The 27,443-nt window shown below is 38.9% G+C and overlaps 1 protein-coding gene across 2 annotated transcripts in view; it reads left to right on the top strand.

The window, feature by feature from the left end:
• Window positions 1-27,443, top strand: part of LOC146705057 (copine-8-like) — an 89,270-nt gene that overhangs the window by 33,416 nt on the left and 28,411 nt on the right. For both annotated transcript variants that reach the window (XM_085462596.1, XM_085462597.1), the window contains exons 5-11: window positions 4,902-4,941; window positions 14,148-14,224; window positions 20,327-20,390; window positions 21,658-21,761; window positions 22,413-22,517; window positions 24,535-24,576; window positions 25,411-25,486. In XM_085462596.1, the coding sequence (XP_085318722.1) occupies window positions 4,902-4,941; window positions 14,148-14,224; window positions 20,327-20,390; window positions 21,658-21,761; window positions 22,413-22,517; window positions 24,535-24,576; window positions 25,411-25,486 (508 nt within the window). The remainder of the gene's footprint in view (window positions 1-4,901; window positions 4,942-14,147; window positions 14,225-20,326; window positions 20,391-21,657; window positions 21,762-22,412; window positions 22,518-24,534; window positions 24,577-25,410; window positions 25,487-27,443) is intronic.

Raw genomic sequence — 27,443 nt, 5'->3', positions numbered from 1 at the left:
ATACGCTGAAAACAACAGGAAACATTGAGATTTAAAATATAGACAAGATGTGATTGGGACAAAGAAGCAGGCTGAAAACTAACATACAAACAATCCAAGATGAAAGAACAAAATATTCCCTGTGTATGTACACAAGGAATCGAACAAAAGAGTGTGAGAAGAATTGAATATAGTCTGTTTTATTCTGTGTTTAGTTGCAGAAGTTTTGAAGCCTATCCCAGCTACCATAGGGCAAGATGCAGTGTACACCCTGGTTAACATAGAGGGACAGACAAGCATTCACACTCACTCATCACATTAACATAGGAACACAGTAACAATTAACATAACAGAACCCACACGAACACGGACATGCAACTCCACACAGAAAAGCCCCGGCCAGATGGTGGAGTCCAACAAAGGTCCTTCATGCTGTGAGGCAATAGTGCTAATCGTGCCACAGTGCTGCACTGGGATGCGAACTTTTCTATCCAAAATTAATTATTTTTTGTAAATATAACATGCATGTCAATATTCTTAATCATAAAATACTTATAATGCATAATAATACGCATTTTAGAAGAAAAAACGGTGACTAGTGAAAATGCGCACATGCGTTGACACTAAAAACACTAGTAACAGTAGAAACAACAGCAAATAGAAAAATGTTGCAAAAGTACACAGAAAAATCGAGCTGATAAGCTAACAGTAGATAGACGTTTGCTAACTGTAACAAATATATAGTATTATACTTTTAAATGCAATCCTTTACAAGTTTTTTTTGACCTTTTAGAGCCACCATACTTTTCTCTAAGGCAACAGGGTCGGTGTCAAATAATGAGGTCAGTGTTGAATCTCTGAAAGCCAAAAGATCAGGTCTCAGGCTGCTTCTGAGAGTTTTTCTACTCTTGGTTTGGTATGATCTCAGTGAGCGGATATATCCTTAATGTCGTCATGGCAGACACATAACTCTGCAGCTCCACCCACCTGCTTTTTCAGAGCTTTTGTTTGTGAGGGGCAGCCAATCAGAAGAAAGCTTTCTGAAAGCAAAAGGGGAGAAAGATACAACTTAATAAAGTGGCCTTGGACTACATGAGCTGAAGGTCGGATGGTTTTTCACTTCCTTTTATAGCAGTATTTTTGGTAAAACATCATCTCGATCATGTGAGTGTAGAGGCCGCTAATAAAATATTTGTGTGATATCTTGTGTCAGTCAGCCTGAAAGCTTTTCAGTGGTTTATGAAGCTGTTAGGAAACAACGCTGAAGTGTCAGTGAGCCGTTGTCTGTTGTTTGCCTGCCTCTTCGGCCCCATTTATTTGTGCGCTGTCATTAGTCATCGTTGCTCAGTTCAAACAGAGCTCTGAGCAGCAACCCCCCACTCCCAAAGACAGACAGCGCAGGACCGAGAGAAATCCTGTCTGGCCCAGTGCCGATGCAGAGTGACGTCATCTACATAAACATTCACGCACGAACGTCCAGTCATACACAGCAAATGTGCACTCACAAGACGCCATGGGACATCTACTCTAGCACTCTTGTGTGTGTTCGTGTGTATGTGCGGGTGAACATGTGCCGCCAAATCATCATACATACATCTTTTTTTCCCCCGCTCTCCCTCTCGTGCTCCCTCTCTTTTTTTATCTCTTGCTCTCTTTGGGTCTCTTATAATTAAATAAAATTAAATGAGTCATTTATGAACCTTTGGGAGTGACAGAGGCAAGGGGTGAATAGAACATGAAGCGCACCTGTGCATTTTGCTGGCAGCGTGTTGCGTAACAGTAGCATGTCTTCCTTGCGCTTATGGAAATATATTAGTAATGGCACTGTACTCGAGCTCTCTTCCACATCCTGTAGTGACACACGGCATCTCCCCGTTTTGTCAGCAGGCGCCTTATCGTACATGGCATGCTGTCTGTAGAAAGAAACGCTCAGGCTCTTCCATTTACACACTCGGCTGCACACTGCTGCACATACACCGCACTCGCATATTGACACACACCTGACACACCGAAGGAGGTTTCGTGGTGCAGGAAATAAATAAAGGTGGATAAATTGCTCTGTGGGGAGCCAAGTAGATTAGATGGCATGCACAACATAGCTGCTGCGTTTGGTTTTGGACCAATGTTAGGATGGGCAAATACAGGAATTGCTCATTTCTGAATCCTTGAACTATCCACCATTTCAATGGTGGATAGTTACAAGTACTTGGGGGTTGTTCTTGATAAGACCCTGTCCTTTGAGTCACATCTTGCTGCTACAGTGAAAAAGGCCCAACAAAGACTGTACTTTTTAAGGAGGTTGAGAGGTTTTAATGTTTCATCTGAAATGATGACTCTCTTTTATAAAAGTTTTATTGAATCTGTTTTAACTTTCTGTATCATTGCTTGGTACGGTAGTATGTCCATGGATAATAAGACCAGACTTAACAATCTGGTTAAAGTGGCGGGCAAGATTTCAGGGAGGTCTCAGGTCCAGCTTGTGGACTTTTATAACAGGCAGGTGCTGAGGAAGGCAACCTCTGTCCTGTTGTGTTCAGATCATCCTCTCTTTAACGATTTTCAACTGCTTCCATCAGGTCGTCGTTATAAAATGACTGCAGTGAAGACAAAGCGACACAAATTGTCGTTTGTACCTAGTGCTATTATCTTAATTAACAACACTAAATTGTAAGTGTTGTTGCCATTGCACATTGCACTTTTTTCGATGGAATATCTAGGTTGTTTTATCAGGCTTATATTATATTATAGTATTTTTTTTTTTAATGAGTGTACGTGATGTGTTGGTTGTATGTTTGTTGTTTGTTTTGACATACTGCGAATCAATTTCCCATCAGGGACAATAAAGTTACCATTGATCATTGACCATTGATTGACCTTTACGAGCGTTTGTTGGGAAGCGGCAATCACAGATGGAAGTCATAAATCTGCAAGATCTGCCACATTTATTTTTTCATTTGACAACTGTAAGCTCGGTGGGCACCAGAAAATTAACACTGCATGCCTCAAGAGAAAGCCTGTTAGTTTTTAGTAAAACCTTCAACAGCATCAGAAGGAGCCAAGTGAAGCTTGTTAAGCTGCCTAAAGTGATTACATTTGAGTCGGTGTCTTTTGGGTCTGAATAAAAAGTGAAAACTGAGGGAGTTAGAACGAAGCTTCAGGGCTCTGTTTCAGGTTAATGGCTCAAGGCCACATTTCCTACCCACTAGTGTAACACAACCAAATATCCAGCTAAAAAACAAAACAAAACAAAACAAAAAATTATTGGTCCAATTTTTCCATTGAGTCAAAAAGTTTGTTATCAGATTGCCCCTGGTGGGATACTGATTTATCCAGACAACTCATTATAGATTAAGGGAAGAATGAATATTTAGTGATTGTACATCACCTTATATCATTTTCAGTTTGGACAGACTGTAAAAATGAATTGTTGCTTATAGTGCTACAGGCAGTGTCACAATCGCTCTGTTAATGTTTTTGTCATCTGGTGTTAGCATCCTCTCAGGTATTACCAAAGTCCAGGGGACTTGTGCATCCAATGCATTCTCTTACCATACATGAGATCTTGTTTGGTGTTGGTGCACTGACAGACTAGCTACAACAATACTGGGTGCCAAGAGCACTCCATCCATCCATCATATACTGCTGAAGTATGGTGGTGGTAGCAGCAGGCTAAGTAGAGTGTCCCCCGACCTGCAAGTAGGTTGCAGGTCTACCCCGTGGGGTTTCCTGTCACTTGCGTGAAGGGCTGTCAAACAAAATGATGCTCAGATACTAAATCAATACTGAAAATTACTATAAAAACTACTATATTTTAACCTGGTTCAAGTTGTTTAATTTTGACCTAATTTTTAATTTCATTTTTACTTGTTATTTAGATTTAGACACTAAATAAATTGTGTGGTTGGGTTTAGGCACTTAGATGCACTTGCTTATAGGTTAAGACTATAGTTTGGGTTGAAATACATCTGTATGAAAAATGACAAACCTAGAGTGACACGCTCATCATGTTAATACATGTACAATAACCTGATGCAGCAACAAAAACTGCAGGACTGGTGCCTCTCTGGCTGGTTCCAGACCTACCCAGACTCTACTCGAGAGTACATGTCTCGAGTAAAATCTCATTGGAGTTTCTTATTGCTTCAGTCAGTGGATTTGCGATTTAGCTGAAATAGAACAGCTAAACCTTGAGGCAATGCGGGGCCTTGTTGTGCTTTAAAGTTAACAATATTCCCAGATGCAAAAATCCTCCAAAAGCATTTAAGCACCTAATCACTATATTACTCATTATGAGTGTAAGAATGGACCACTGAGATCCATTAATCTGTGACGGGTGTGTTTGTGTATGTCTGACTGTGTGCAGGTGCATGTATGTGCATATGCATATATAATATAAATACTATAGATGATAGTTATATGAAGTTTTATAAATGTGGTGTTTATTGAATACAATACGTAGCATGCTGACTCTGGTTGATTCCCTGAATATTTCTCTGTGTTATTTCTTTCTTTTTGAAATATATTTTATGCAGTTTTTAAAATAATCTAATTGGCATTGTAGATACATACTGACTACAAACCAAAAGCTATTAAACCGTCATAATTGAAAGCTGGAAAATTTGGGTGGTAAAATTGCTGAAGCCTTCACCTGACCTAAAAGTACTGAGCCTGGTAATTATGTACCCACATGCATGAAATCGTTTTAGTGAAGCTTTTGGTCCCGCCATCACAAAACCTGTGTTAAGCATGAATAGCTTCTTTACAGTGATTAGTGAGAACTGCTGTACCTTGCATTAATGCCTCTAGATAATGAAGGCAAAAAAAATGACACTACGGTCCCCTTTCAGTCACATATCTGTCAGTCAGTTTGTGCTGCCACTGTCCATGTTCGGATATTTAATCTTTTTTCTTTTTCTCTGCAGGTATGATTTAGACTGCAAGAGTGACAACCTCTCCAGACATGTGAGTGTCTCTTTCACCTCAGCTGTTCAACAATCAGCCATGCATTCATTTAAATTTTATACAGCCACAGTTAACCTTCCAGAACAATAGCAGCCTGATTTGAATCTGAATGTTGGGGGTAAAAGTAGTGATCATAAACACACATGCAAAGCAACCAAAGAGCTTTTCAGGGTGACAAGGTGGACTATTCTTTACTGACCAAGTCAAGTAAATGATCTCAGTCTGACTGAACTTTGTTCCATTTACTGAAGGCCAGAATAAAGGCTGAGAGCCACACAACAACCAAGGGCTGAGGTTTAAAGTGTTTCCTTATGTCTGTAGGTCACCAAGACCTCACACCTCATAGATGCTGTTCATGTTTAAAAAACAAAGAAAAACAAAAAATATCAGCTGATTAGAGATAAATCAGGGCACTGAATTATGGGTGCATCTGCTACTTTGCATATACTCTTTCTTTTAATTCAAATTCAAATCAAATTCAAATTTTATTTGTCACGTACACAGTCATACACAGTACGATATGCAGTGAAATGCTTAGACAACTGCTCGTGACCTAAAGAAAAAAAAAGGAAAAGGCTATGAATAAGATAGGAAATAAATATGAAAAATTAAAAGGGGTAAATTTAACTAGGAAGGAATAAAATATAAAAAAAATTAAGGTTAAAAATGAAATAACTGTACAACACAAATTAGAATGAAGGGTAAATTTAACTGTGAAAGAATAAGATAAAATATATAAATTAAAGTTGAAAATAAAATAACTGTACAACAAAATACACAATACACAGTATAGAACTATAGAAATATAAATAAATAAATATATATATACACACAATAACAGCAGCTGTACAAGTATTAACTGGAAATGAAGAATAAAGTGACCAGTGTTGTGCAATCCACATTAAAATAATACTTTTTTGATACTTTGGGTTTTCTAGCACAAGTTAAATGCAAAGCGATCGAAAAGTTCCTGAAAGTTAAATACGAATTTATATTTTACCAGTCTTGCCGTTAAAGTCATCTTGTGCATTTTCCAGACCACGTTCAGTTCGGCTGATAATTTGAAATAGCTTTTTGGAAGCTGTGTTTTGACACATCTGGGAATTGACCGCAGTGCTTAATAAAAACAGACGGTCCCTGAAGGCAGCACATCAGTCAGGTGTTTGATTGTGAGCACACATTTGTTTTCACAAATGTAAAGAGAATCAGAGCAGAGGTAAAATGAATGATCCATGCAATGAGATCTATTGCACGGAAACAAAATATAAATGCCAGACATGCTAACATGTGAGGCGATCGTGGCTCAAGAGTTGGCCGTTCGTCTTGTAATCGGAAGGTTGCCGGTTCGAACCCCGGCTCTGATAGTCTCGATCGTTGTGTCCTTGGGCAAGACACTTCACCCATTGCCTACCCATTGTGGGTGGTGGTCAGAGGGCCCGGTGGCGCCAGTGTCCGGCAGCCTCGCCTCTGTCAGGGCGCCCCAGGGCAGCTCTGGCTACAATGTAGCTTGCCATCACCAGTGGGTGGATGACTGAATGTAGTGTAAAGCGCTTTGGGGTCCATAGGGACTAAGTAAATATGAGTTAAATACCGGCCATTTAACAAAGAGGAGCCTGAAGGGGAGATTGGACAAATTGAAATGAGGTATTGCTTTTTTATTATTTTATGGACTGATTTCCAGAACATTTTGGCCACAACTCATATGAGTTAGTGTGGCCTTAACTTCAAATAAATACATGTTGTTTGTCTTTCTTGTGATAGTACTTATGGAACTTACACTTTCTTTGAGGACTAGTTTAAATGGATAGTTATCAATCAATTTGCGCTGACCCCTAAACTTAGGCAGCAATGCTACAGAGGCTATATATCTTAAAGTTCTCATTCATGTAGGTTCCATTGTTTTGTTTCTAATTTAATATGTTGAACATGTCATCTTTATCAAAAGGTGGTTTATTAATATAACAAAGAGATTAAATTTGGAGAAAAACACTGTCCTGGGCATTAGACAGCAACTCCAGGAAATAGAAAAAGCTCAACAAAATGATCAAATAAAACGCATAAATATCAGACACAGCTTCTGATCAGCTTTGTTATTTCTGGTTTTGTTTTGTCATGCTGCTGCTGATTAAGGATTCTGCTTTTCTGAAATTTGATATATCCCTGGCTTAAAGCTACAACATTCCCTTTCAGTTCAAACAGAGGTTTGAGCAGCACTAGTTCAGTATAAAACTCTCTCTTCACCTCAACACCCAGCCCCATTTCCTATTACCCAGCTTCGACCTCACTGCCAACTGCTGGCGGAGCTCTTTTCCTCAGCCCCAACCTCAGCGTGCCCCGAGGCTTCCTCTGTGAGCAGTGAGCAATGTGAGTGCTGCAATTCACTCTAAGCATGAAGGCTGAGGACGCTTGGATGCGTCCTGTCGTCATTGTGGATGTGTGGGATAGGAGATCTGGCACACAGTGATGGCTCCATTGTCCAGTTCATTCCTAGTCGTGTGGCTAAAAATGAAGAAAAAATGCAAACGCACACAAGTACAGTATCTTTTTTGGCAGCTTCAGTGGCACCCTTAGAGGATGCCTCCCTTCTCCAATCAAAACAGATGTTTTCCCCCGTGCCATATGGTTCACATACCTTTAGTACTTAAAGCTGCAGGAAAAACAGTTCAGAAAGGGGACATACAGTAAAGTTGGATGTAAGGCTAGGGTATGACGTTCTTCCTAAGCGCTGCTTGTCACCACGCACAGTTATTCAACTCATGTTTTTTTGTGGAAAAATACACCAGTGCTTCTCACAAACAGCGGTCTCATTACAAAGTCTTTATTCAGCACTCGATGATAAGCAAATGAATCCAGGCGGAGAAATTGCTTTTTTGTTTGCAGGCAGTAATTAAATTAACTGGCTGGTGTTCCCTCATGACTGCTTGAGAGACGGCTGGATTTTACTGGAGCTTTTATTCCCTTTATTAAATGTCTTGTGGTTAGAAAAGCACATCACATCTTGTTATTTGTTTAACAGCTTTTAAAAGAATAGTGGCATTTCCTTTATTAGACTGTTCACAAGTGTGATGCAAGAAATACCTATTGAATGCAACAGGCTTAAAGCCCAAGGGTCCTTCAAACAAAGTTCTGTTCTACCTTTGGTGTTGTTTGGTGCTGATGACACACCTCTTATAGTTTTCTGAAGACTTAGGATTTTAATATTTTATGTGTATTTTTGTTTTGTTCAACATATTTTTCATATTATTCAAGCTAAATTTTTAGTCCATATTAAAACAATTTCTTGTAATGTGTGAGATTGTGCATATGATATGTACATATTGTATATACAATTCTGCCAAAATTCTAATTGGATCAGTAATATCCATCTACTCTCTTTAGATGGATGGATGAAGTCTATTCTAGCAGAATCTGTGTTCACTCTGGATAGCCTGCCAGTCCATCACAGACCAGACAGAGATAGAAAGTAATCATAATCACACCTACGGCTCAAATTAGGGCTGAACGATTATGGAAAATAATCTAATTGCGATTTTTTGCCCCAATATTGCGATTGCGATGCGATATGCGATTATTTTTTAAGGTCTTTGTCTTCTGTATTATTAAACAAAGACAAGCAATACATCATATAGTATGGCCAATACTATATTACATAAATTTTAAACTGTTCTTTCCTGGAAGACAGACCTCTGTTATGATGACATGAGGTGATGCATGAATTGATGACTGACATTTTTATTTAACTTCTTCAATCACAACAGTATATTTGAACATACACAATAGTTTATTTTTAGCTTACAAACATCTGAGCATAAAGTGCTGACAAGGAACCCTGGTGTAAACATTAAAATGAAAGTCAGTACAATGTGCAGATTGCAGAAATATACATAAAAAAAATCAGTGGCTTTACCACACTCAGTTTTTCGACATCTGTGAACTACTAGACAGTCATTCAATTAAAAAATAATATTAAATAAATAAAACGAATAAATAAAAAATACACACATCTTACTGATCTCTGCAGTCAGTAACATTACACATAAAGTGCAAACATAATAGCAATTGTATAAACACACACACAAACACGCCTTTAAAGTTTAAAGGCGTGAAATTGGACGGTCTAGCCTTCTGATTAGCGTCACCGCTGTCTCGGTGGAGTTTAATAAACTCGGCCGTCTGCTTCTTGCTATCTAAAATATAACCAGACACTGGTGTAAATTCTCGACTGTCTCATACTTCTGTTTAATAAGTTTTCTGTTTGACGTTTAGTCAGCTGTGTGAAAACCAAGGAGGAACCCACCCGGGGGATTAATAAAGTTTTATTTTATCTAATCTAATAACTTTAATCTCAGCCAAACCGATTAACTCACGAACAAACAAAACACTGAAAAAAGCCCAACAATAACATTTTTAGGTTGTCTAAGTGACTTATATATTACGTTTAACCCGAGCAGCGAAACTCCGCGGTGATCTGAAAATGATGTGCCGGGAGTTGTGCCGTTCTCGGCCGCATCAGTAATCCTTGAGCTCCCAGCTAGCTGTCGAGCTGGTGGGTAGCAGACGCCTCTGAACACGTCGAAGCACTTTTGCAAATATGGGATATCTTGATAAACCGAGCAGATATTTGATGTTTACACAACTACTTTCTCGCCTGAAAATATGTTAAAAGTTTATTTTGTGACCCAGAAAGATTAGTATGAGTAATTTTAAAACTTAGTAGCGGCCGCCATTGCTGGAAACTGGAGTTTGGCTGGGCCGCGCTATGAATTCTGGGATATGGTAGTAATTTGGACAGCCTTATAATCGCAGTATAATCGCAGCCTTTGCGGTTAGAAAATTGCACTTGATCATGTCGCGATATTATCGCAAATGCGATATATCGTTCAGCCCTAGCTCAAATCATCATTTAACCTAACAAACATCTCTTAGGGATGTGGGAGGACTATTGCGTACTTGGAGGAAACCCACGCAGGCACAGGAAGTTGTATTTATATAGCACCAATTTACAACAACAGTTGTTTTGAGAAAGGTACTGAGAGAGGAATCTTTAATGATCAGATTTTTTATGAACAAGTACTTGGTAATGTTGAGAAGGAAGAACTCCTGTTCAACAGGAAGACACCTCCAGCAGCCCCAGGATACAAGGAGGACAGGCATCTACTACAAACAATTGGAACTGAGGGGGAAGTCAAAAGAAGAGTACAGTGACCAAGGACAAAACAACTATGGAAGAAAAAGACTAAATTAATGACATGAAGTAGCGACATATACATGGGAAGATGACAAGTAATGCTCATGGGAAGTCCCCCCAACAGCCTGAGCCTATAGCCGTGTAACTTGGGAATGATTCATTCCTGACTGCAGGCAACAACAACAAAAACGTTTTTGAGGAATAATGTTATTATTGAACAACAACCATGTTCTCAATGAACCCAAAAAACTCATTAATATCAAAGCTGAATGTTTTTGGAAGTAGTTTTTAGTTTGTTTTTAGTTTTAGCTATTTTAGGGGGATATCTGTGTGTGCAGGTGACTATTACTGTGCATAATTATTAGGCAACTTAACAAAAAACAAATATATACCCATTTCAATTATTTATTTTTACCAGTGAAACCAATATAACATCTCCACATTCACAAATATACATTTCTGACATTCAAAAACAAAACAAAAACAAATCAGCGACCAATATAGCCACCTTTCTTTGCAAGGACACTCAAAAGCCTGCCATCCATGGATTCTGTCAGTGTTTTGATCTGTTCACCATCAACATTGCGTGCAGCAGCAACCACAGCCTCCCAGACACTGTTCAGAGAGGTGTACTGTTTTCCCTCCTTGTAAATCTCACATTTGATGATGGACCACAGGCTCTCAATGGGGTTCAGATCAGGTGAACAAGGTGGCCATGTCATTAGTTTTTCTTCTTTTATACCCTTTCTTGCCAGCCACGCTGTGGAGTACTTGGACGCGTGTGATGGAGCATTGTCCTGCATGAAAATCATGTTTTTCTTGAAGGATGCAGACTTCTTCCTGTACCACTGCTTGAAGAAGGTGTCTTCCAGAAACTGGCAGTAGGACTGGGAGTTGAGCTTGACTCCATCCTCAACCCGAAAAGGCCCCACAAGCTCATCTTTGATGATACCAGCCCAAACCAGTACTCTACCTCCACCTTGCTGGCGTCTGAGTCGGACTGGAGCTCTCTGCCCTTTACCAATCCAGCCACGGGCCCATCCATCTGGCCCATCAAGACTCACTCTCATTTCATCAGTCCATAAAACCTTAGAAAAACCAGTCTTGAGATATTTCTTGGCCCAGTCTTGACGTTTCAGCTTGTGTGTCTTGTTCAGTGGTGGTCGTCTTTCAGCCTTTCTTACCTTGGCCATGTCTCCGAGTATTGCACACCTTGTGCTTTTGGGCACTCCAGTGATGTTGCAGCTCTGAAATATGGCCAAACTGGTGGCAAGTGGCATCTTGGCAGCTGCACGCTTGACTTTTCTCAGTTCATGGGCAGTTATTTTGCGCCTTGGTTTTTCCACACGCTTCTTGCGACCCTGTTGACTATTTTGAATGAAACGCTTGATTGTTCGATGATCACGCTTCAGAAGCTTTGCAATTTTGAGACTGCTGCATCCCTCTGCAAGATATCTCACTATTTTTGACTTTTCTGAGCCTGTCAAGTCCTTCTTTTGACCCATTTTGCCAAAGGAAAGGATGTTGCCTAATAATTATGCACACCTGATATAGGGTGTTGATGTCATTAGACCACACCCCTTCTCATTACAGAGATGCACATCACCTAATATGCTTAATTGGTAGTAGGCTTTTGATACAGCTTGGAGTAAGACAACATGCATGAAGAGGATGATGTGGACAGAATACTCATTTGCCTAATAATTCTGCACTCCCTGTATACAGAAACATCTGTGCCGAGTATGGCCTGGAAGTCCAGAGTTCAAAATGGGAGATCCCCCCCGTAGGGTGGTCAAGAGTGACCAAACTAAGACCTTGTGGGACTTCCAGATACAGACATGCAAAATGGTGGTGGCTAACCAACCGGACATAGTGGTGATGGACAAGCAGAGGAAGACCGCCGTAGTGATAGATGTAGTGAGACCGAATGACAGCAACATCAGTAAGAAGGAACGTCACTACAAACTGCTCCCCGGGCGCTGGATTGGTAGCTGCCCACTGTTTCACTGGGCCTTGGTATAATCCCACACGTGGGACTATAAGGGGTTTGGAAGTACAGTAAAAAAAAAATATATATATAATTTTTTTTTATTAGAGAAACCCCTCAAACCTTTTCTCTCTGTACAGTGAATCTATAGCACCACAACTCCTAGCCTTAGACTTTCAATGGTGCAGCAGGCTAAGATAAGATAGAACTTTATTAATCCCTCGGGTGGGTTCCTCTGGGAAATTCGATTTCCAAAAAAGCACAGCACCGACAGAAGTTACAGAGTTATACACACACACATATATATAAATACAGAGACAATATAAATAAAATATACAAAGGGGATAAATAGAATAAATAGGAATAAAAATAAAAATACAAGTGAATTTTGCACATTTCAAGTATTGAGTCTATTGCACTGTTGACTATTTACAAAAGTATTGCACAAAAGGTATTGCACAGTGAGGTGAAGAGGCACTACAGCTTAGTTGTTGCCCCCTCCTTTGTCCTCCTGTTTCCCCTCCCTCTCCCCTCCAGAGAGGAGTTAAACAGTCTGATGGCGTGTGGGACAAAGGAGTTTTTAAGTCTGTTAGTTCTTGTCTTGGGGAGAAGCAACCTGTCACTGAACAGACTCTTCTGATTGTTTATGGCCGTGTGCAGAGGATGCCCAGCATTGTCCATAATGTCCATCAGTTTCTTTAATGTCCTTTTCTCTGCCACTGTCACCAGAGTGTCCAGCTTCATGCCGACCACAGAGCTAGCCTTCCTGATCAGTTTCTCCAGCCTGGATGAGTCCTTCTTTGCTGTGCTGCTCCCCCAGCACACCACAGCATAGAAAAGTACTCCAGCAACCACCGACTGGTAAAACATCCTCAGGAGCTTCCTGCAGATGTTAAAAGACCTCAGCCTCCTGAGGAAGTACAGTCGGCTTTGGGCTTTTTTATACAGGTGCTCTGTGTTGCATGACCAGTCCAGTTTATTGTCCACCCACAGCCCGAGGTACTTGTACTTGTTGACCACCTCCACCTCCTCCCCCTCTATCTGAACCGGCAGTGGACCTGCTCTAGACCTCCCGAAGTCCACAACCAGGCTAGGGCTCCTCGCTAGTAGCACACATGTTAAGGAAAGGCCAGAGTGTTTTTGTCATCCCTTTTTGTTTTGAGACCTCGGCTGGGGGAGAAATATACTGATATATATCAGTATAATATATCTTTGGAGCAGCTTTCTGCCCACTGGACTCAACACGACTCATCTGTCAAGCACTTTTATACGCGTGCATTCTCAGTCTCGTAGGGGAGGACTTAGTATCAGTGCATGAGCAGTCCACTTTTTATGCAAGAATTCTCTGTTTTGCTGGCCAAGGGCTCCTCATCTCTACACTGACTCCTCTCATGTGGTCACCCTGCAGTGATCAACAAGGACACTAGTCTCTTTGCACGGTGGGCTTAGATGTCAGTGTGCAAAATAAATGTGGATGGAGAAGGGAATGTGACATTTAATTTGAGTGATGTGTTTCTTTTTACCCTTCACTTTAAATCTGCTGGAGAAACAGCTTCAAATGAGATATTTCCAATGCAGGTGCAAATGCAACTTTGTTTACTTTGTTACTTAATTATTTTGTTTTACCTATAGCTTTTTGTTTTCTGTTTTCCACGTGGCGCTGCTGTGTGGTATCTCTGTATGATGGCTGTTTGTTCAGTCATGCTGAAGCCACAGCCAGTCACATAATCGGCTCAGCCTTGTTTGTTGCAGCTGAAAAAGATATTGCAATGATAAGTGGCAGGGTAAAATGGTACAAAATCCTATAATAAAGACTGAAATCACTGGATTTTGCAAGCTAAAAAATATAAGAGAATATGTTGTATTTTAGCCTATAAAATCACAAATTAATAATTAAATGTCTTGAATTAATATTAAACCGTCTTTAAGGACAGATTTAGGAAAAGGAACAAATGCAAAAGATGTATAAAGAAAATTGTAATGAATGTTCCTCTTTAACTCATAAACCTTCTTTTCCCTTGTTTAATGCAGGACTTCCTGGGCCAGGCCTTCTGCACACTGGGTGAAATTGTCGGCTCCCTGGGAAGCCGCTTAGAAAAACCTTTGACGTAAGTGGCACACACCACACAATGCACGCACAATGACCAACAGTCAGCACACTCTTGGAATATGATTTTTGCCATTTTAAAGTGATGGGCAAAAATATTTGTATTACATTACTCTAATCTGGGAGTCAATAGGTAGCTCAAAGAAGCTGTTAAAATTTTAGATCATGTAGGCGTGAACTGAAAAGCAGCATGTGATTTTAAGATTGCCATTGTTTGTCTTCGAAGTGAAGCAGCGGCATGAAAATGAGTAATGATGTTGATGAAAGCCTACGCTGCCTCCAACAGTCAAATGAGATGAACACTTTAACAGCAGTAGAGCTAATGACAGACTGCAAACATGCTGAGATGGTAAAAATCAAATATTGAAAAAGGACAGTTCACCCAAAGTGAATGTGTCAGTGATGAGCTCACACCTCCTTTTTGTAGAAGCCTTAACTGAACTTAAGACTTAAAGAATCTCATCAGAGATATTTTAAAATGAATGAATCTGTGATTTCATCTTCTCGGTTGCTAATTATAGCAGGAAAAAAAGCAGTGATTAGACCTGTAGCAGTTCATATCAGATTTACGCTCGATGGGGTGTTTATGTTAGCTTGGAAGCATCCTCTAGTGCACAGGAAGTCTGTCCCCTGCTAGCATTTTTGACAGTTTCTCTCCAGTATTAGCTAGTACTGACAAAAATAAACATAAACAGTGGAGTAGTACATTCAGAGGAAGAACCGAGCTGTTAGCCTAACTGCCAACATGCCTTCCATACTGAACAGAATTACAATTATCATCACACAAGGTTTGACATTACACAATCACAATTCAATCATCAATTTCAAAAAGTACTAACAAGTCTGGTTTGAAAACATTGTATTTTGAAGTAATGACTAATTGTCAAGGTTCCCAGCTTTTTAATCGTACTAGTTGTAGTAGGATTCATTATTCACCAGTAGATCAGCAGATTCAGGTTTATTTATCTCATAGGCATAAATTTGTTCACAACTGATCAAACCTGTGAATTGGTTCAAATTACAGGTGAAAACAACTTTGGAAGATACAGAACTATGCAAAGGTTTTAGCTACTTGAGGTATTTATATTATTATTAATCACATAATATAAAGTGTCCAAAGTATTAAAAATGGTTCTCTTTGCTGACGATACAAACATTTTTTGCTCTGGTGATGAACTGCAGAATTTATTGGAGGATATGACTAATGAAATAAGTAAAGTGAAGTTCTGGCTTGATAAAAATAAATTATCATTAAATTTGAATAAATCTAAACTTATGTTATTTGGAAATAGTAGTTTAAATACAAATGCAAAGATTCAAATAAATGGTGTTGATATTGAAATAGTCAGTGAAAATAAATTTCTGGGGATAATAATAGATGACAAACTTAACTGGAGAGCTCACGTAAGATATATTCATTCCAAAGTATCACGAAGCATTGCAGTACTAAACAAGGCAAAACAGGTATTCGACAGAACATCACTTCATATTCTATACTGTTCACTGGTTTCACCATACTTAAGCTATTGTGCAGAGGTCTGGGGCAATAACTATAAAACCACATTACATTCACTTTTTACTCTTCAAAAAAAAGCAATTCGAATCATCCACAATGCAGGTTATAGGGAACATACAAACTCCCTATTTTTGCAGTCTGAAATATTGAAAATTGACGATATAGTGAAATTCCAAACAGCACAAATTCTATTCAAAGCAAAAAATAAAGAACTGCCAGGTAATATTCAGAGTATGTTTTTTTTGAAAGAAGGAAGTTATAATTTAAGGGGTTTTTGTAACTTCAAAACAATGAAGGTACGTACTACAAGAAAAGGCTTTTGTGTTTCTGTTCATGGAGTGAAACTATGGAACAGGCTGAATATGGAATTAAAGCAATGTCCAAACATAAAACTGTTCAAAAAGAGTTATGAAAATATGATCTTCTCAAACGATAAAGACAAGGAAAATATTGAAATTAAGTGAATGTCTCTATTTAAAAACAAACAAACAAACAAAAAACTCATGATGTGATATTATAGTATAAAGTATATCAGAAATCTGTTCGCTATTTTTATTACAAATTATATCAGTAAGGAAGCTGACTAAATATTAACTGATAATTTATGGCAAAGGGGTGGGATTAAATAAGTGTGTACTTCTTCCCACTCCCTTTCAATATGTAAATTAATCAGAACGGTTTTTTTTGTATGTAATTTGCATAGTATTTTTTTCTCTCTTATTTTCTTTTCTAAATGTACTTGTATATTGTTCACTGTTTAGTGACAAGAAGAGCAAGTCCAGCAATTTCTTGGTTCAAATACAAATAATTTATCAGTATGTAGGGCAAAGGTTAGGAGAGAGGTACAACGGTGAGTATCCATAGCCATTTGTAAAACACGGTGGAGGCTCTGTCATGGTTTGAGGCTGCAATTTATCCAGCTCTGTTGAGGAGCTCATCTACTATCACACTCTGCCAATCCAGTAAAAACCATACCTGGGTAGAAAAGTGCATAATGGAACACTATCATTCATATTGGGCCTCCCCGGATCTTGGACATCAACGTAGGATCGTCTTAACAGAATAAATGGAACAGAAGGCAGCTAACATCCAGAAAGAAGTTTAATTTTTTTTTTCACGAAGAACAAAATACAATAATCAAATTGACTTCAGTGATGCACAGAATGCGTTTTAGTCTGCGACAATTTCAACTCCACGGGCACACTTTAAAAAACCATGGCAGTGGATTGTCAGACCTTTAGATGGAGTTGATCGGCTATCCAGATTTGTATCCAGATGTAAGTCTTAACTTAAATGGGGAAGTCAAAAGTACAGACATTTGCTAATATATTCTCATGAGTTTTGAATGCTTCATGGGTATTTAGAAAATCTAAAACAGTTCAAGGTTCTTTAAAAATATTTCATTAATAATACTTTAAATATAAACAAGGCGACTGCACGAATACAGCCCAATTTAAAATTACACAGAAGTGAGAGTTTTGTTTACTGCACGAAGGCTCCTCATAAATCATGGACCAAAGTTTCCTTGGAAAGCTTTCTTGTAAATTCTCCAAGAGGTCTTCAGACTTCTTTTTGGTTGTTAGCTGCATCCTGATATTATTGCAGCTTCAACCCACAGAGCAGAACTAAAGAACCTGTTCGTCTTGTTTTCATTTTCCACCAAAGACAGTGAGCCATCAGCTGTCCAACCATGGTCTGATCCCCACGTCCTCCAGTGGGTGTCCTTTTTGTGTGTGCATATGTGTGTGTTAGAGTGAGCGAAAGGGAGAAATTGAGTGAGCTGAAAGTAAGTGGCCATACTGGCATCTACATCCATTAGTGTGTGTCTCTCTCTGTCAGTGAGTGTGTGTCTGTGTGTGTCAGAATCAACGAGCGGTTGGAACTGAATGGGTTTCCTAAAGAATGATACACAAGAAATATGATGTAAGAATGTGTTGCTGTCACTAAGTTATGTAATCATCTCTGCCCGTAGTCATTCACTGTCTTTTAGATTTGTGATTGTGTGTGTTTATTTGTGTCTTTGTGCTTTCTTTCTAGCACCTACATGTTTTATTTGTAACTTTTTTAGGATTTGTGAAGATATTTTTAGATATTCGTCATTATTCTGCAATTGATATTTGCAAGTCTGGGCAGCTGTGTGTGTGTATGTGTGGGTGTGTTACTTTGTTTGTGCTCCTTCCCAAGTTGAAAGCATTTCACTCCTGCTCAGTCGAGTGGCTCTGGATCATACAAATAAAAATAAAGCAGCAACAACAACAAAAATAGAAGAACAACTGTAAACCATAGACTGTATATGGATGATGGACTATTTTTTTGGACTACCTCTTTGAACCCTTGAATGTGGCATTTTATTTGTTGTCATCTGGACTTCTGGATGCCAAAAGTGACAAAATTTGGATGAGAATGTAAAGTTATCGGCTGAAGTTAGCTTACTTTGTTAGCAAGGTGTTACGGCCCTAGCAGGGCCTCCTCCTGAAGGTGCCTGTGTGGGCGTGTCCTTCAATCTCTTCTGCCCGAGGTGCCACCCTTTCTCTTTTACACAGCTGACTCACATCAGTAATTAAAGGGATTTAAGCTCAGGGACAGGTGAGCTCTGGGCCAGAGTGCCATGTGAATGGTTACAGCGAGTGAGCTGCTCTCTCTTTTTGACTTACGTTTTACTTTATTGACCAACGCTTGAGTTTTGTTTTTCCTTAAATGGTGAAAGTGGCTTGTCCGTCTCTTTTAGCTGAATATTAATAGAAACTTTAATGAAACTCTTTAATTTATCCATTTTGCCTCTGTCTCCTTTTTCTGACCCGGACACATTTTGTTACTTCCCCCCCTCATCGCCTAGACCCCTTTTAGGTGAACGTAACACAAGGCACATCCAGCAACTGTATTGGTGTATGGCACAGATCCAGATACTTGGTAATTAAAGCTAACATAAATGTAATCATTGAAAAAGCTCAGCACAGATGTTTTGGAAAGCCAATTCCAAAAATGGAATACTGTGTAAACTGCAAATTTCATAAATCCATATTTTATTAATAACAGAACAGAAGTGAGAAAATGCACAATTTTTAAGAAGTATTTTTGGGGAATTCTTAGCCTTTATTATGATAGGAGAGTTGAGAGTGCAAAAGGAAAGCTGGGAGAGAGAGCAAGTGGAAGATGGAGAGAAAATGGCCCGGGGAGGATACAAACCCAGCTCTCTGCAATACCCTCACAGCATATGGGTCATTTGCTTAGTGACAACCAGAACATGTACCATTTTAAGAAAAATATTAGCTCATTTTGAATCTTTGTGTACTTAAGTTTGTAAAAACAGCACATGTTCACTAAACAGCCTCGATTTTGCAGCTTCTATATACAAATACACAGAAAAAAACCTGCACTTTTTATTCAAAGTAAATGTTGAGTCAATCACCATATTGATGCTACATACCCTGGGTAATTTATGTGCCAGTTTCATCAAGATTGAATCAGTTTTTTAGGAGTGAAGGTGTAGTTGCTTTATAGCATATAGCTTTATCAGTAAAGAACATAAGATTGAGGCTAATTTACACACGTGTAAGATACTGACTGTGAGCACTGAAGGGGATCACAGACTAAAATTCCATTTCAGTGACACTTGTGATGTCACGCACTGATGGTGTCAGGCTTCCTCTACAGTTTTTTGTACTCCATGATTTATGCACTGTGTTCTTCCACTGTTTCTCTCTGTGGCTCTGTCCATCTCTTTTTTGTTCTTTGTCTCACCATTTCTTCCATCTGGCCCCTTACTGAGCAATCTCTCCATGTACAGTGGCTTCATTTCACTGAAGCTTCCCTGTTCATCCAAAGATGCCTGTGAATCTCAGGCGATGGAGAAATTGTCAAAAACTTGCTTAGATCAGCCATAAATTTCTCAATTTTCTTATTTGTTTAAGGCGCTTTCTGGCATTACTGGACATTACTTAGCCAAAATAAATGATCTCTACCCTTCCTTACTCTGGAGCAGGCCCGGGGTCTGTGGCATTCATTTTGTCTATTTTTAGTGGTCAGCCTCCCTTGGCTTTATTGGCTGAATATTACGCTTCGCCTGCTCAGGATGCAAACAAACATTTCAGCTGAAATGTCACTGGATGTGGTTTGCATTACTTTGATGTTCTTTTCTGAAGGTTTTCATTCAGCATTAATTGATATTTACAAATGCAATCAGGCAGTGACTGCAAGAGAAAACATGAAGAGGAGAAATTAGATGCAGCATCTCCTGAAATTCTCTCATTTTCAGCATTTTGCTGAAACTCCTGATCAACCTTAAATATTCTTATCATAAATATTTGCCCAAAACCCCAATCTGTGGTGAAAAGAAATGCCACAGGAAGATGAACAACCAAGAATTCACAATTTCAGATTAGAATGACAAAATGCAGTTTAAAATGTAATGAGTAGTATAGATATACTAAGAAAAAAAACTAAGATGACAAATAATACTGTGAAGCACTAAATATAGTATGCATGCAGTAATAGAACAGACATATACAGTGTAAAATAGATTACATTTAAAGCATTTACACTGGAATCAATGCGGTCAATTTCCTGTTTTGTTTTTCTTTTTTCTAGTGGAATCCCAGGAAAGAAATGTGGCACTATCATAGTGAGAGCAGAAGAAGTGAGCAACTGCAGGGTAAGAGTCTGTTTGGTTCACCTGTTGGCCATTTTGAAGTGGACTTTTCGGACTTTGAGATGCTGTGCTTTATTTATCTGTATTCTCTGGTTATTTTGTCTTCTTCAAGTAAAAATCACACAGATCGAACTAAAATTGTCCAACATTTTAATATTGGTTTCACACATAGAATACACGTATTCATAAGCTTTACACACGACTTTGCACTATGGAGTTGGAAGGATAAAAAAAAAGCATTTAATTTAATGTCAAATACCCCCATCTTAGTTAGAAAGGCTAGTTACTTGTGTCGTCAATATATTCATATATTTAACAATAACTATAAATGAGAAACTGTGCTTCTCCCTCTGTGAGACACATAATCCATTGTTGGTTAATTCACCTGCTTTTGATGCTAATGAAATGAAATCCCCCCTAAAACTGGAATGCTTTTGCAGGTTTTGCAGGTGGCCACAGACCTTTGCTCTGTCCTGAATGGTGCTGAGCTGTGTGCACAATAAATGATGCTGGGACCTGATCCCATGCTCATGTAGTCTGTTTCTGACAATATAGCCAGAAACATGCACATGAGTAGTCTGCTGGAGGGCGTTTTGTAGGGCTCTGGCAGTACTTCTCCTGTTTCTCCTCCCACAAAAGAGCAGACACTGGTCCTGCTGCATGGTACAGCCATGTCCAGCGCTCCCTGTGCCTATCTCCTAGTATCTCTTCCAAACTCTTGAGGCTGTTTTGGGAGATACAGCAGACCTTCTTGCAACAGTGCAAATGTGCAACCTGAATGTGCTGCAGGCATCATCTTGTGCTCCCAGTAGTGAATCTGTCCACCCAAGCATTCAGTTAATATAGAAAGCAGATATTTCCCAAGGGAAGTTCTCTGATATTCTGGGCTCAAGTCTTTTATTTGCTGACATTTTTGTACAACATCATACAGTCAGACCCATGTGTTAGCGTCAATCCTTTAAAACCAAAGAACCATTTTGCAGCAAACTGCTACAAAGATAAATTAATTATAAAAGTGACAGAGATGCCAGTTGACTGTGTAATAAAATCAACCAATTCAATTAATTAAATCAATTCACCAAACAAAAAGCCATGGGATCAAAAGGAAAATAACACAAAACAAATATATATAACACACATGCACAAGTCTTCACCGTCCTATTGACCAATATGAATACTTTTTGTATTAATAGCAGGTCATATTTTATGTCTTTAGAGCACTTCTGAGGCAGTGTGTCATGTTTGTTTTGGTCCCTTTCTTCCTCTTTAGGAGTCAGTGATGTTACAGTTTTGTGGGAACAAGCTGGATAAGAAGGATTTCTTCGGAAAATCAGATCCGTTTCTTGTGTTTTACCGCAGCAACGAGGACGGATCGTAAGTTGACAAGTGACTTCTTATTGATATCCAGCGATTACATACTCAGCTATTATACACATAAAAACACACATGCAAAAATTTCTGAAGTACATATAGACTCCGAGCATGACGGTTAATGCTCTAAAAGCTTATACACGGAGGACGTACAGTAGGAGCTAAGCCGCCTGTGTGATGTTACATAATGCTTCCTGTTGTATGAGTGACTTATGCCTTCCATTCAGAAGCCGTAGATGCAGAGGTGAGCGGAAATAATAGCACAGAGTTGACATGAGAAACATAAAGGGAGGATGGATGGATAAGACAGTTAAGTGAAAACTGCGTGTGGAGGTTGCAGTTTCTTTGCCCTGAAGATGCTTTTATCCAAGTCGACTTCAGCGTCTCGCACTTAACACATTTTCTTTTAGTGCAGCTGGGTATTTACTGATGCAGCCTAAATGTTCCGCCGCAGGGTTTAACAGCAGCAAGCCGTGGTTACAAAGAGCCAGTCCTGATCCCTCATAAAACAGAAACTGGAAGCTGTTTCTTCAGCTAAGGGTCAAGCTTCCTGAAACGCATTTTAAATGAAGCGCTCCCTCAATGATAAGGAGATGAAGCACTGAGGGCTTTGTTTTTGTTTTGTCTTTTTCTTTAACTTTGTATGTCTCGCAGGTACACCATCTGCCACAAAACAGAGGTGGTGAAGAATACTCTGGATCCAGTGTGGCAGGCTTTTAAAATTCCCGTCAGGGCGCTGTGTAATGGTGACTATGACAGGTATAGTAGGACACACAAGGGGATGCATGAATGTTTACAGTTAAATGGAGAGAATATTAATATACACAACAGGAACAGGAATATAGGTGAGCATATTTTTAAGCAGAGTCAAGCCAAGACATGTTTGGATTTGTTTGTGTTCTTATTGCGGCACAGATGGAGAAATTCTGGGTTAATAACTTTGTTTAAAATAATAATTTGGCTGATAACTCATGTATATGCTAATATTCCTTTTTGTGTGTCTAATTCTGTTTTGGTCTGAAAGTTAAAGTTTTTAGCTCTTTATCGTCCTTTGAATACTAAATAGGCACAGACTTACAAGACTTAGGTAAACTAGATGTTTGGGCGATGTTTAGGAGCTCCTTTGTATGGAAGCCCGTTTCTGCTACTAAATTTTAAAAAAGTATCCATATCTCAAAATTTCAAGTTATCTTTCTCGCAATTTTGACTTAATAACTCGAAATTTTGATTTATTAACTCAAAATTTTGAGAAAAGTAACTCAAAATTTCGAGTTAGCGCTGCCAATCAGTAATCTATGTGGAATGCGCACTCAAAACTGGATCGCAACAAACTGGCGCTTTCGAGAGTACGTTTGTAGATAGCAAGGCCATGTGATTCAGCTAATAACACAAAGATTCCATCATTTGTGAAGCCACGATGAAAATAATTAGCAATTTGTGCGTTCATGACTGGCTGTAATACCGGTAACTTAGCTGTAGCATTTGTAGCTGAGGGCTTCAGCTTCCGGGTAACAAGGAAATGACATCAATCACGTAGATTACCGATTGGCAGCCCTAACTCAAAATTTTGAGTCAATTTTTTTGACATTTTGAGTTAATATGTTATTAGCTCAAAATTTCCAGAAAATAACTCAAAATTTTGAGAAAGATAACTCAACATATCAAGTTATGGATACTTTTTTTTTAAATTTAGTGGCAGAAACGGGCTTCCATACCTTTGAGATCCTTTTAAAAATTATTTAGTAATAAGTAGTAAGTAAGTAAAGCGCTTCCTTACTGTTAGCTTGCAGAAAAATGATGCATGCTAATGACAGTTTACTGTAGTTACCCAGGTTTTTACAATTTTAGTACAGTGTAACTCAGGTAGTGCGACAGGCCAGGAGTTAAACTAAAGAAAATGCTATAGAAGAGTTACAGAAATGACCAGGTTCTGACATGTTAGCATTAACATGAAGATCCAATCGGAAATAAAATTAGACAACTTGGATCTTCAGAAAGTCCTGACTGATACAGCTATAAGCCATTCTTTCAATTGTTTTAAAGGACTACAGTCAACAGATATGAGTGTCAAACTTTGTTTTTGCATGGATAATTTATTTTTAACCTCCTAGGACCTGGCATCCACATATGTGGACATCACATTTTGGGTTGTCTAGACCAAAATACTAAATTTTGCTCTACAAGTGCCTGATATCCTCGTACGAGGACATTATACTCCCACTGTTCTATCAAAATTTAAAATGAATTTCAGAAACAAAAATCAGGTTAAAAAAATAAATAAATCAGGTAATTCTTTGTTTTTACATTCATCAGGTCCCAATCAGCCCAAATAGCAGAGAGAAATTAAAAATGCATGCCATGAAAGAGTTGCCGTGCCATAAAAGAGCATGCATAAAAATATAACAGTAGAATGCAATACTGTTACAGTTAAATGCTTCAGAAATCGTTAGAACACAGAGCTGTAATTAACATTTTAATTTTATTTTGTTGCAGAGTGCACTCTTTGTACAGGTGTCTATTTCTAAGGTGACAGCTACAGATTAAAGATTTGGAACCTAAACCTGGATACATTTAAACATTAAAGCTTACCAGACCGTAGTCTTAGAAAGGAGATGTAGAAACTTCTTTAGTTTGTCTAGAACTTCCTCTCTTTGCTGAGGACATGTGCATTCCACAGACCAGTGGCCAGCTCTATAAACAGAAAAATAGTAAATCTGTGGTGCTGATTGATTTTTCTTAATGGGATTTCACTCAATCCACTTGTTTCTCTGCACAGGAGCATTAAGGTGGAGGTGTACGACTGGGACAGAGATGGAGGGTGAGAGAGCAATGCTTTCCTGCATGTTAAAGCTACAGTGTGTGGTGCAATGGTCCATGAATTTATGCAGTATCATTATTTAATGTATTAAAACTACATTCTAAAAAGAGAGATACCAGCGAGACTGTTATTGTGTGTTCTTAAAATCCAAAAAAGCTGCCCTGATAACATAAGAGCATATGTGCAAAGTAGGGAAGTGCTTTTGGGATTTTGCTAACAGACCACTCTCCAAAGTGGATGTCCTTATACACACTCTTGTTTTTCACTGTTAAAGAGTAGACACTGCGGAAAAATATCTCAGCAGAGCCCTGCACGTGACAACACTCCCTTCTACTTCAAATATACAACACATTAATTATTAATATTTTCTGAACTGTCTCTCAATGGTTACCTTCATGGTGTCAGGCAGGGAATAAAGATCGTGTTTATCTTTTGAAGCAAGTGAATTGCCAGTACTCAGGGGCACAGTTTGCCCCTTCATTGTTCATTTCATACACAGTTTGTGACATTTCAAGGGCGTTTTGCCCTGAGCTCCTATTAATATCTGACCCTGAATTCCAACTCTGCTGATTATCTCTGTGAAATTACATAAATGGTTTCTACACCCACGCCTACAGTAACCAATGAGCTTCTCAGTGATAGTCCTGCTCCTTGAAGAAGACTTCAAATATTATGCACACTACAAACAAATTGATCCAATCTGTTATTCTCTAGCAGGCATTTGGACCATTCCTCTTGTCATTATTATTATTTTTACTTTTCCTGACACAGCTTTACTACAGTGTTTCCTGTTTTTAGCAATGGCCTAATGTGACTCTGTGTGTGTTCTTACAGCCACGATTTCATCGGAGAGTTCAGTACAAGCTACAGGGAAATGTCCAGAAGCCAGTCACAGTTCCACGTCTATGAGGTGATAATCCAACTCCTTTTCCCCACACCTTTCATAATATTAATTATTCATTATTCTCTCATCAAGATATCTAATTCAATTCAATTCAGTTTTATTTATACAGCGCCAAATCACAACAGTCGCCTCAAGGCGCTTTATATTGTAAGGTAGACCCTACAATACATACATAGAGAGAAAAACCCAACAATGAGCAAGCACTTTGGCAACAATGGGAAGGAAAAACTCCCTTTTAACAGGAAGAAACCTCCAGCAGAACCAGGCTCAGGGAGGGGCGGCCATCTGCTGCAACCGGTTGGGGTGAGAGAAGGAAGACAGGATAGAAGACATGCTGTGGAAGAGAGACAGAGATCAATAACAAGCATGATTCAGTGGAGAGCGGTCTATTAACACATAGTGAGTGAGAAAGGTGTCTGAAGAAGAAACACTCAGTGCATCATGGGAATCCTCCAGCAGCCTACACCTATTGCAGAATAACTAAGGGAGGATTCAGGGTCACCTGATCCAGATATCTAACCAAGACATGAACCTTCAAACAGCTATTTGAGCTCATAGAGCGGTGTTAACATATTATTAATGTGAGGGGTTTACACAGCTTACGTGTCAACACTGTAAGGGTAATACTCTCTGATACACCCACTGAACGAGAATAAAACATGCTTCAGAGACTGTTACCCACTGTTGCATGCCGTTGCACAATGTTTAAATAAAACATGTCATTCAACCTGGAAACAGCAAAATGCTGTGCCCCATTTTCAAACTGAACATACCCGAGGCAAGTTGTTATTAAAAAATATCCTCACAAACATTTTAACTAGTCCATGCAGGAGATCGGGCATTTTTAACAAAGAGAATGCTTTGAAAAAAGTGGAAATAATTCAAAGGCATGTAGTTTTTCACTTGAATATAGGACACATTGTGCAACTTCAAAGCATTTATAGCGTAATCTCTGTACAACAGTTAGTATACAACAGAAGCTGCACAATAATTAGAGCAATACCAGGAGGACATGTGATCTGGAAAGCTTCTACGTTGTGGTCAGTCTACAAAAGATTAGAAAATTATTGTTGGATTCATTCACTTTTCACTGATTTAAAGTACACATTTTTCATGCTATATTTTCAAGTTGAAACCAACTGTGGTCACACAGTTTAAACAAATGATTTAGTTCATGCCATGCTCAGGACAGCTGTATTTTTCAACCTCAGTGCCATTTAAATACTTTAAATTTGGTGCCATGACAAATAAAGTAAATACTTCGATCTAATAAAATTTTATAGGCTACAAAGCACTAAATAAAAAGAAACAGCTAAGTAATGATATCAAGTCATTAAATAAAAATAATTGACATTATCATGAAAAACTGGAATACTAGAGTAAAGAACTGCAGGTCTGTGGGACTGAAGTGGGTCGGATGAGGCTCACTTCTATCTTTAATCACAGCATTGCGTCCATACAGAAGAACATTTACAGTAGTTTTTCCCCACACACTGCAGCGTGAGCACAGGCTCAAAGTCAGGAAAAGTCATTTTTTTCTGTGTAATGTGAACATAAGTTTTGTCTCTCTTCCCCCTGGGGCCAGAAAGCTAGATGAATAAAACCAGACAAACACATTCATCAGAGGTTGGAATCTGACTGCTCTTACGCTCGTGGATTGTCAGTATACGATGCATCACCTTGATCCGGTAGTTTATAATACCAGGTGCACATGTTCTGAGTTGCATATTTTACGTTATGTTTGAGTTTTGTCCGAGTCAACATTTTCTAGAGCCACCTTCAAGTGTCATTTCTCACCAGTGGGAGTGTATATTATCTTCCTATAGTTTTCAGCAGTTTTTGCCTGTCCCAAGGAGGTTTGTTTCAGGGTTCAAGGATATCTTTCTGCTTGATCGTGAGGTGGCGTTTAGGGCAAGTTAGAAGTGAATTTCTAGTCTGGATCCAACAATTTTGGCAAGAGTTC

This window comes from Copadichromis virginalis, linkage group LG7 (assembly GCF_057382275.1).
Source record: "Copadichromis virginalis isolate Kocher_CV1m ecotype Utaka linkage group LG7, C_Virginalis_male_GT1.1, whole genome shotgun sequence".
In the NCBI taxonomy this organism is placed as follows: Eukaryota; Metazoa; Chordata; class Actinopteri; order Cichliformes; family Cichlidae; genus Copadichromis; species Copadichromis virginalis.
Note: the sequence above shows the minus strand (reverse complement) of the source record. Positions and strands in the feature narration are given on the sequence as shown.